The sequence below is a fragment of the Molossus molossus genome, unplaced genomic scaffold, assembly GCF_014108415.1.
Source record: "Molossus molossus isolate mMolMol1 unplaced genomic scaffold, mMolMol1.p scaffold_m16_p_27, whole genome shotgun sequence".
NCBI classification, from domain to species: Eukaryota; Metazoa; Chordata; class Mammalia; order Chiroptera; family Molossidae; genus Molossus; species Molossus molossus.
This window is the reverse complement of record NW_023425363.1, coordinates 922,493-933,907: the sequence shown is the minus strand read 5'-3', so window position 1 is coordinate 933,907 and position 11,415 is coordinate 922,493. Positions and strand designations below refer to the sequence as shown.

The window sequence follows — 11,415 nt, the reverse complement described above, 5'->3', positions numbered from 1 at the left end:
CCAAGGCTACACAATAATCAGCCAGGGAGCTTCTCTCTTGTTCACCAGAACACTGCTCGTGAAGCCTGGTGCCATCATGTAAAAAAGTCCAATCACCCTAGCACTTCATGCTGAAAAGGCCACATGAAGGCATTCCGGTCAAATCCAAGTAGAGCTCATCCTCAAACCATCTCCGTCCACGCACAAGACATGTCAGTCAAGAAGTCATCTTGGAAGCGGATCCCCGCGGCCACCAAATCATCTCTATGCGGCTCCAGACACAATGTGGCAGAGAAGAGCCTCGACCACTATTCCCCTTCCAAATTCCTGAATCACAGACTCCATGAGCACAATAAATGACTGTTCTTTAAAACCATTGAAGTTTGGGGGTGATTTGCTAAAACAGCAGATTAACAGGAACACCTGGAGTATGTTTTCTATCCTTTTAATTTCAAGCATTTTGTTTGTTTTTAGTCTCATAAACAACTTATTTTTAAACGTTCTCTTCTCTACTCTTAGAGTCTCGGAACCAGATTCCTGAATCTAGTCTTTTATTTTCAAGCATTTTGTTTGTTTTTAGTCTCATAAACAACTTATTTTTAAATGTTCTCTTCTCTACTCTTAGAGTCTTAGAACCAGATTCCTGAAGAGGGATTTAGAACCTTTAACAGTGAATGTTTACTTACCGTAAAGCTGGAACCAGAACTTTGGGGTTTTTTTTTTTACCTTTAAACCCGTGTCTTCTCTGCCCATCCTTCCTCTGGGAACTCTGGCACCAGGTCCACTGTGGTTAATTAGCGCGGAGCTCCAACCCTCCCATCCGCGTGCTTCCTCCCTGCCCCGCAAAATGCTGGGAGCTCCTCTACCTCCGAGTCGTCCCCCACACCTGTCTCTGACCAAGGAAAGTTGCATGTTCCCTTCAGAACCTGGAGGCTAACAAGCAAGTCACAGAGATCGGGCGGAGGAGGTTGCCATGACGACAAGTCAGAGGAAAGAGGTGGAGGAGGCCCGGGGCGCAGCTTCCGATTGGCTCGGCGGACACGCAGCGTTCGCCTCGCGCACATGCGCAGTGGCGCCGAGGCGAGGTTTGGGCGAAGCGGAGGCGCGGTGGATTCCGGGCCCGGCCTCACAGACCTGGGCTGGAGCGCGCTGTTCCTGGCCGAGACACCTTGTGCTTTGCGGGGAAGTGAATTGGCGGAGCCAGAAGCCCCTCTCCCGCGCGGGACAGAGCCCGCCACGCAGGCGCCCGTGCCCCCGCCGCCATTGTTGCCCGGGGCCTCCTGGCCGCTCCGGCTGCGAGTCCGCCCAGTCGCAGCGGCAGGTAATGATGTCGCGGGCGCCCGTGCTCGCGGCCTACGGGGAGGTGAACACAGGGTGAAGGCTGCTGTGGGGGCCCAGTCCCAGCACAGCGCGTCGCCTGGTTCCGACTCCCGCCGCCCGCGACTCTCCAGCTGGAGAGTTATGGAGACCCGCTGCTGCAAAGGGGAGGCGCCGGGCGGCGAGGCCCGCGCATCTGCTGTGCAGGACCTTGTGCTCAGCTGGCTTTGGTGACACGATTGTGGTTGAGGAAGGCTCAGAGCTGGAACCTGTGGACAGGTGTTATGGGTTCTTCTCCAGGTCAGGCCTGTTTGAGGTTTCCTTCGGGTATCCTGGTTTCAAATTTATTCATAAGGAACTAATTGTCTCCTTTATAAGCATTTACAGGGCTTCACATCACACCAACCTCTTGTACTTCTTTCCAGTCCAACCGGCTTGTCTCCGCCGTTGTCAGATAGTGAAAAGCTAGACTAGGCTGGTATTAATATGCAAATCAGGTAAATGGCTCGCCCCTTTTTACAAGTGTAAAGATAGAAGGAAAGGAGACCAAGGTAAAGTCTGTATATTTTTATCTGTGCACACTGGATAGTCTATTTCTACTTGTGTATTCGTGTAGCAGAGAGCACTAGGAATTTTTGACCTTGTGGTCTATTCTTGTGTTTCAGGGTCTCTTAACCATCTCTGCAAGTTCTAGGCTCAGAATTTAACTAGGGCTGATAACTCTACCTTGACTCTGTCGTGGCCCTGGCTGCAGCAGCCCTAGATATAATGTCTTTGTGGCTCTAGCATGAGACTTCAAGCAGTTGGCTCATCACTAGAGAAATAAAGGATATTGCCAGATTGACTCTTCTATAATGTCAGCCCCAAGCAAGAGGATGACCAGTTCTTCACGCTCCCAAATCTTTCTAATGTGGAAGCCAGACAAGGCTCTGAGTGGACCCCACAATATTGAAAAGGAAACCCTTGCTTCAAGACTCTTGCGGAACACTGAGACCTGTCGACAGAATTTTAGGAATTTTCCATACCCAGTCTTGGCTGGTCCTCGAAAAGCATTGAATCAACTCCGAGAGCTCTGCCTTAAGTGGCTGAGACCTGAGATTCACTCAAAGGAGCAAATCCTGGAGCTGCTGGTGCTGGAGCAATTCCTGACCATCCTGCCTGGGGAGGTTAGGACTTGGGTAAAGTCCCAGTACCCAGAGAGCAGCGAGGAAGTGGTGACTCTGGTGGAGGACTTGGCTCACATTCTAGAAGATGAAGGTGAGAATTATAGAGCAGAGGGGAGGAATCCTGGGTGGTTAGAGAAGATAATAAGCATATCCGAGAACAGCCCGTGAAAGAAATTGGGAGAAAGAAGGTCAGTGAGCGAATGAGAACAGGCTTTGACATGAGTCTCATCCTGCATGGTATTCCCTTCAGATTTCTTGGGACCAAATACACATTATCTAAACCCAGAGGAAATGTGTCATAAAACAATGACCAGACACAACCGAATTACCCCTTTGCAAGCCCTGGGGAAGTTTACCTGCAGAGGTTTGAACCATTCTGCCAATAAATAATTTGCTTTATGAATTGGGTTTTACAATAACACTTCCAAATAGGTAGAAAAGGGTCCAAAGAACATTTCCTTATTAAGTGAAGACATAACTCACAAAATTTACGTCACATGAGGGTTTAGTAGGAAATTGTGAACTTGGTACAGATACAAGTCCCAGAGCAGACTTGTTTTTGAAACCTGCACTGATTCTTAGGATAAGTCATTGCTTCTTCCCGCTGATTTTTTGAAGTAGGGATGCTGTGTTTGATTTCCTTCTGACTTCTCACTTTAAGAAAGTATAGGCACCTATTTGGTGATGAGTTCCCCAGGCAATTCATATAGGACTAATCTCCAGCATGGTCTCTTTCTCTTCCCTAGCTGCTCCTCAGAACTCTGCTCTTTCTCAAGAGACCCCAGAGGAAGACCCCAAAGGAAGACATACTTTCCAGGCAGGATGGCTAAATGACTTGGTGACCACAGTGAGTTTTAGTGTCTTCTGTGATTTTAAAATGTCTTCATAGTATGAAGACATACTTTCTATTTTCTTTCCTGGCCTTCTAACTTCTGTGACCCCAAAAGTCCTATCAAGGACCTAAGCCTCGGTTATTCTCTTTAAGTCACCTTGGCCTGTTAAGGTAGATGAATGCCGTATGTAGGAAATGGGAATGCCTTTTCTCACTTTCTGACTTTAAGGCAGCAATATCGCACTGAGGTTAAGGGATTGACCTGCACAGCCAAATGGATCTAGGTTTGGTTCCTGGGTCTGCCATCGAACCTGTCATTTGGGGCAACATACTTAACTACTCAGCCTGAGTTATTTGACTCTAATAATAGAGTATTCCTCTTAGATTATGAGGATTAAATATTATGAGACTTGTTACCATGGATTAATAAGTAATAAGATCACAGTAGGATAAATAATAGTTACTAATATTATTTTTGCTCATTAACAAGTGATTAAAGGCCATGTATTATATGGTGTTACTTTTGATCATGAGTCAGTTTTATTTTAAGGAGCTCAGGCACTTTAAGAGAAAGGTTTACTGGGAAAATATACATGGTCTGAAATTGATAACCATTTATTTACTTATTTTAAATCTTCATCCAAGGATATTTTTCCATTCATCTTCAGATAGGGAAGGGGGAGGAGAGAGATAGAAACATCCACATGAGAGAAGCACATCGACTGGTTGCCTCCTGCACCACCAGGGCCAGGGATTGAACTGCAACTGCGGTTGATGAGAATCGAACCTGCAACTGACTCCCTGGTCTGCGGGCCAATGCTCTAACCGTTGAGCCAAACCAGTCAGGGCTGAAATTGGTAACCATTTAGAAACAATAAAAAAGTTGAGTGAAGTGACTGCTACAGAAAATGGCTTACAAAAATTAATCACTTTATACCTAAAAATCAGATAGATGACAAAGTGAAATAAACGATTTCATTCACAGTATTATCCCACCCCTCAAATTTAAAATATCTAGGACTAAACATAGTGTAAATTTTGCAGTACCTTCATGTTCTATATCATTGTATAGGATGCGAAAGAAGCCTTGAAAATTGTAAAACCGTCAGTTCTTTGTAACTTATAAACCCAATGTGATTTCCCCAATATAACTTTTTAAAGAAACTCAAACTTTATTTGAAAACTTTGTAAATGTAATCAAGAATATTTTTTTTAACAAAAAGAAGAACAGGGATACAAAATGTATCCAAAAGTCTAGCAGTTCAATAGCATGGTTAAGAAAAGAAGGGCTCTGCATCTCATCATAGAACACACAATATATCAAAATTTCTAACTATAACACATTGAATTGATTCTTAGGGCAAAGTTTGAAGAGCAAAACCATTCCATTCTATGTCTTCTTTAAGATGGAGCCACCACTGCCCTGACCAGTTTGGCTCAGCGCTTAGAGTGTCGGCCCTCAGACCAAAGAGTCCTGGGTTCAATTCCGGCCAAGGGCACGTGCCTTGATTGCAGTTCATCCCGGTTGGGATCATGCAAGGGGCAACCAATCAATGTGAGACATCGATGTTTCTCTCTCTCTCTTCCTCCCTCTCTCCCTCCCACTCTATCTGAAGATAAACAGAAAAATATCTTCAAATGAAGGTTAAAAAAAAAAAAGATGGAGCCACAACTGTATGCACTAGTGGCAATTGAAAACAATAAATTCCACTTTATTTTTAAACTTTCCTTTAAGGCCATTCAGGTATGCTCGTCCATACATTGGGTGAAAGTTTCGACTAGAAAATCTGTAGGGTCCTACTAAAGCTCAAGACTATGATTTTCTCCACCACACCTGGTTATTATTACTATTCCCTTCCTACTAGTTCTTGAACCAAGTTAAATTATATTTGCTATTTTAGGAATCAATGACATTCAGAGATGTGGCTGTGGATATCACCCAGGAGGACTGGGAGCTAATGCGTCCTGTACAGAAGGAATTGTACAAGACTGTGACATTACAGAACTATTGGAACATGGTTTCTCTAGGTGAGCATCAACTATACTCACTCCTCCTCCCAGCATACCCACCAGAATATCTTTTTTTCTTCCCTTGTTAAAAATGGGTTGGACCTCTAAAGTACTTTGCTAAGAGTGGGGCCTAGAAATCAGTTGTGTTCATCCCATTTGGACACAGAAGTGGCTATGTTCTATTCCCTTTTCCCAAATGAAAGGTTTCTAAGTGGAAGATGATTGAAAATTGATGTGCTGCTGCACAGGGCTGCTACCCAGTGCTGCGCCTTGCTCATTCCCTACTTCCCTATGATCTCCTTCCCCTATGATCTCTATGCACATATCCTCCAGTGTGCCAGGAAATTTTTATCCTAGCTCTGAAAAGGACAAGGACCTCATTTATTAAATCACGTCCATGAACTGTTGTTTTCCTGTAGGTGTCTATCCACATGGATAAGAAGCCAGGTAATAAAATTTGAACAAATGTTTATCTCCAGGATAAAACTCATTATGTTCCTCCTGAACAGGACTTACAGTGTACAGACCGACTGTGATTCCCATATTGGAAGAACCATGGATGGTGATAAAAGAAATCTTAGAAGGCCCTAGTCCAGGTGAGAGAATAACTGGCAGATGAGAGTCTTTGCACTTAGTCTATATTACCCCAAGTGTGGTGAGATATATTTTTAAATATGGCCAAGTCACTTTCCACAAAGACATCCCAGTCAGTCAAGAACACTTCCTTGCACAGGCCATCTTCAGGAAAAGATTTTTAGACATTGTTTTTATACCTTTCCCTATGTCTCACTGTATCCTTCCCATAACCCCTGAGGCTTTCATTGTGCCATTGTTCCCTCCCTCTCTAGTTAAGCATGCATGGATGTCTTCTGACATTTAAAATTTCAAACCTTCTTTTTGAGTTTCTTTTATTTACTAACAAAACTCTGCAGCCCCCACCTCCACTTGCCTAACTCATTTCTTTTTTTTATTTTCTAATTATTTAAAAACACAATAATTTATAAGATCAAAATTTTTAATATAGAAAACATATTTTTAAATTTAAAGTTATTTTCTTTTTAGAGAGAGAGAAACATTGATTTGTTGTTCCACATAGTCATGTATTCATTGGTTGATTCTTATATGTGCCCTCACCAGGGATCAAACTTGCAACCTTGGCATAATTGGGACAATATTCTCACTAACTGAGCTACCTGGCCAGGGCCATTTTTAAATTTTCTACAAAGCCAAACAAAAGTCTTGGACATGTGTGCCACATCCACCCAGTTCCTGCATCTCCCCAACACACAACCACTGTCTGTTTCTAGTTTATTCTTTCAGGTGTTAATTTTATTTTTTTGGAGGGTTTTTATTTATTTATTTATTTATTTTGCATATAAAGTCAATATGAAAATATTTTTCTCCATTTTCTAATATAAATGGTAACAATATTCTACACACAATTTTGTACTTTGCTTTTATTACTTAAAAGTATATCTTGATGAGTGTTACAAATGAGTATGTAAAGAACTTAAATATCTGCATCAGATTTTACTGTGTGTCTCATATTTTATTGAACCTGTTCCCTATTGATGGACTTTTTGGTGGTTTTCATTCCTTTCCTCCTTCCTTCACAACAGCTTTTTTTTGTGGAAATGTTTCAAACTGGCAGAGAATTGCAGGAACAGTACATTGAACACCTATATTTTTTTCAGCTGGAATTACCATTTATCATCATTCAACCACTTTTGCCTTCCCTCTATACATGTACACACACATACTTTGTTTTCGCACTGAACCATTTGAAAGTTAGTTACAGGCATCATGCCATCTCACTCCTTAAATGTTTCTACATGTATCTTCAAAGAACATAAACATTGTCCTACGTAACTACAATGCCATTCTCTCCAAATACTTAATATTTCTACAATAATGTTATTAGTGGATAGTCAAATATTTAGATTTATCCAACTGTTCCAAAATAGCTTTTATAGATGTTTTTCTCGCCAATCCAGGATATAGTCAGTAATCATGTGCTCCACTTGGTTAACCTATGTCTTAGTCTCTCTTACTGTACAACTGTTCCCCAACCTATTATTTTTTTCCTTTAATTTTTCATGATACTGACAATATTTAAAGGATCCAAGCCAGGTTTTTTGTTTGTGTTTTTGTTTGTTTGTTTGTTATTTATTTATTATTTTTGTTACAGATGTTTCTCTTTTTTCTCTCATTGACACACTCCTCCCCATCCCTCCCCACCCCATCCACAGCTTTGTTGTCCATGTCAATTGGTTATGCGTATATGCATATAAGTTCTACGGTTTCTCTCTCCCCCACCTCTTCTTCTGAGGACTCAGTCTGTACCCTACTTCCATGTCTCTGGTGCTACCCTGTTCCTCAAACTGTTATGTTCATTATATTCCACCAGTAAGTGAGATCATGTGATATTTGTCTTTCTCTGCTTGGCATGTTTTGCTTAGAATAATACTTCCCAGGTCCCTCCATGTCATCTCAATGGATAAGAGGTGTTTCTTTCTTACATCTGCATAGTATTCCATGGATAAAAAAAGCTGTGGTACATATACACAGCTTTTTTATCCATTCGTCTACTGATGGACATTTGGGCTGTTTCTAGATCTTAGCTATTGTAAATAGTGTAAATAGCGCTGCTATAAACATAGAGGCACGTATATTCTTTCTGATTGGTGTTTCAGGCTTCTTAGGGTATATTCCGAGAAGTGAGATCGCTGGGTCAAATGGCAATTCAATTTTTAATTTTTTGAGGAAACACCATAGTGTTTTCCATAGTGGCTGCACCAGTCTGCATTCCCACAAGCAGTGTACTAGAGTCCCCTTTGCTCCACATTCTCACCAACACTTCTTGTTTAATGCTTTGTTGATGGCGGCCATTCTGACAGGTGTGAGGTGATACCTCATTGTTTTAATTTGCATCTCTCTGATGATTAGTGATGTTGAGCATTTCTTCATATGTCTCAGCCATTTGTATGTCCTGTTTGGAGAGGTGTCTGTTTAGTTCCTCTGCCCATTTTTTAATTGGGTTCTTTGTTTTCCTATTGTTGAGTTTTATAAGCACTCCATATTTTGGAAATTAACCCCTTACCTCTCCCATAGAGTGGGTTGCCTTTCCATTTTGATGGTTGTTTTTTTTGCTGTACAGAAGCTTTTGAGTTTGATGTAGTCCCATGTGTTTCATTTTTTCCTTTGTTTCAGTTGCCTTAGGTGATGTATCAGTGAAAATTCTGCTGCATATGATGTCTGAAATTTTGTTGCCTACATTTTCTTCTAGGATTTTTATGGATTCACAAGTCACATTTAAGTCTTTTATCCATTTTGAGTTTATTCTCTTGTATGGTGTAAGTTGATGGTCTAGTTTCATTTTTTTGCATGTAGCTGTCCATTTTCCCAACACCATTTATTAAAGAGGCTGTCTTTACTCCATTGTATGCTCTTGCCACCTTTGTCGAATATTAATTGAGCATAATGTTTTGGGTCAATTTCTGGGTTATCTCTTTTAGTCCATTGATCTATATGCCTATTCTTGTGCCAGTACCAGGCTGTTTTGATTACAGTGGCTTTGTATTACAGCCTGATATCTGGTTGTGTGATCCCATCTACTTTGTTCTTCTTTTTCAAGATTGCTGTGAGAATTTGGTGTCTTTTTTGGTTCCATATGAACTTTTGAAATATTTGCTCGAGTTCTGTGAAATATGTCATTGGTATTTTCATGGGAATTGCATTGAATCTGTACATTGCTTTGGATAGTATAGACATTTTAATGATATTAATTCTTCCAATCCATGAACAAGGTATGTGTTTCCACTTTTTTATATCTTCCTCTATTTCTTTTTTCAATGTTCTATAGTTGTCTGCAAATAGGTCCTTTACTTCTTTCCCAGGATGGTAAATGAGATTTGTTTTTTTAGTTTCTTGTTCTGTGAGTTCATCATTGGTGTATAAGAATGTTGTTGATTTCTTTTTTTTTTTTAATCCTCACCCAAGGACATTTTTCCATTTTTTGTTCAGATAGAGTGGGAGGGTGAGAGAGGAAGAGAGAGAGACACATCGACGTGAAAGGCACACATCGACTGGTTGTCACCCGCACGACCAACCAGGGCCAGGGACAAACTGCAGCCTAGGTACACACCCTTAGTGGGAACCGAACCTGGATCTCTCTGTACCGCAGTCCAACGCTCTAACCACTGAGCTAAACCGGCCAGGGCTGTCATCAATTTTTTTTTTTTAATCTTTATTGTTGAATGTATTACAGATGTTCCTCATTTTTTTCCCATTGACCCCCTCCTCCCCACTCCCGCCCCCCTCCCCGCCTCTTCCCATACTAGTGTCTGTGTCCATTGGTTATGATATAAGTTCTTTGGTTTGTTTCTTCCCACCCTCCAACCCCTTTCCCTTTGAGGTTTGTCAGTCTAGCAATGAATTTGTAGTTCTTAATCCCTTCACCTTTTTCACCTGTTCCCCCAATCTTCCTCCCATCTGGCAACCAACAAAATGTTCTCTGTATCCATGAGAATGTTTCTGTTCTGCCTGTTCATTTTGTTTACAGAGTCCATTGTCGATAGATATGTATTCATTACCATTTTGCTTGTTCATATATTTTATCTTTTTCTTCAAAAAGACCCTTCATCATTTCATATAATAACGGTTTGGTGGTGATGAACTCCTTTAACTTTTTCTTGTCTGGGAAACTCTTTATATGACCATCGATTCTAAATGACAGCTTTGCAGGATAGAGTAATCTTGGTTGTAGGTTCTTGCTTTTCATCACTCTGAATATTTCTTGCCACTCCCTTCTGGCCTGCAAAGTTTCTTTTAAGCAATCAGCTGACAGTCTTATGGGAACTCCCTTGTAGGTAACTAACTGTTTTTCTCTTGCTGCTTTTAAGATTCTCTCTTTGTCTTGAACCTTTTGCATTTTGATAATGATGTGTCTTAGTGTGGGCCTCTTGAGGTTCATCTTGTTTGGGACTCTCTGTGCTTCCTGGACTTGTATGTCTGTTTCCTTCACCAAGTTAGGAAAGTTTTCTGCCATTATTATTTCAAACAGGTTTTCAATTTCTTATTCTTTCTCTTTTCCTTCTGGCACTCCCAAGATGCAAATGTTTGCATGCTTCAAGTTGTCCCAGAGGCTCCTTACACTATCCTCATTTTTTTTGGATTCTTTTTTCTTTTTGCTGTTCTGATTGGGCATTTCTTGCTTTCTTATATTCCATGTCAATGGTATGCTTCTTGGACTTACATACTCTACTATTGAATCTCTGTAAATTAATCTTTTTTTTTATCCTCACCTGAGGACATTTTTCTATTTATTTAGATAGAGTGGGGAGAGGGAGAGAGAGAGAGAAACATCAATGTGAAAGGGGCACATTGAGTGGTTGCCACCCACACGACCTAACTAGGGCCAGGGACAAACTGCAACCGAGGTACATGCCCTTAGCGGGAACCGAATCCGGGTCTCTCTGGCCACAGTCCGACACTCTACCACTGAGCCAAACTGGCCAGGGCTATGTAAATTATTCTTTATTTCAGTTAATGCCTCCTTCATTTCTGACTGTGCATCCATCATTTCTGACTGGTCCTTTTTTATGCTCTTCAGCCCTCACTAAGTTCATTGAGCATCCTTATAAGCAGTATTTTGAACTCAGCATCTTATCTCCATTTCGCTTAGTTCTTTTCTTGAGGTTTTGTTCTGTTCTTTCATTTGGCACCTGTTTCTTTATCTCCTCATTTTGGCTGCCTGCCTGTGTTTGTTTCTGTGTATTACTTAACAAGAGGTATGGGGCTATCTGAGACCAGATGCTGCCTGTTTGAAGAATTTAGGAAAACCTGAAGCAGGATCCAAGACAGGCCAATCCTATGGTTAAGGAACTGGAAACAGCTTGGGTGGGCCTGAAAGTTGGGTGGGGCGAGGCCTCAGGGAGTCAGCAGGGCGGGGCTACTAGTGTGAGCCAGATTGCTGGAGTCCCAGATATGGTGACTGTCTGCCACCCCAGGGAAGTGCTCACCAAAGGACCAAAGGCCTCCAACAGCATGTTTGTCCCGAGAAAGCCCCCTCTCCAGCCCTTCTTCTAGGGCCAAACAGCTCAGTTCTTCCCC

The 11,415-nt window shown here is 41.6% G+C and overlaps 1 protein-coding gene across 2 annotated transcripts in view; it reads left to right on the top strand.

Annotated features, from left to right (window-relative positions):
• The first annotated feature begins 1,139 nt into the window (after positions 1-1,139).
• The window catches only part of ZNF287 (zinc finger protein 287), a 34,432-nt gene continuing 24,156 nt past the window's right edge, over positions 1,140-11,415 (top strand). The window contains exons 1-5 of one of the 2 annotated variants that reach the window (XM_036278357.1): positions 1,140-1,300; positions 1,962-2,553; positions 3,209-3,309; positions 5,196-5,322; positions 5,814-5,900. In XM_036278357.1, the coding sequence (XP_036134250.1) occupies positions 2,151-2,553; positions 3,209-3,309; positions 5,196-5,322; positions 5,814-5,900 (718 nt within the window). In that variant the 5' untranslated portion in view covers positions 1,140-1,300; positions 1,962-2,150. Of the gene's footprint in view, positions 1,301-1,911; positions 2,554-3,208; positions 3,310-5,195; positions 5,323-5,813; positions 5,901-11,415 lie in introns of those variants that run through there. The other variant, XM_036278356.1, reaches the window with a different exon arrangement.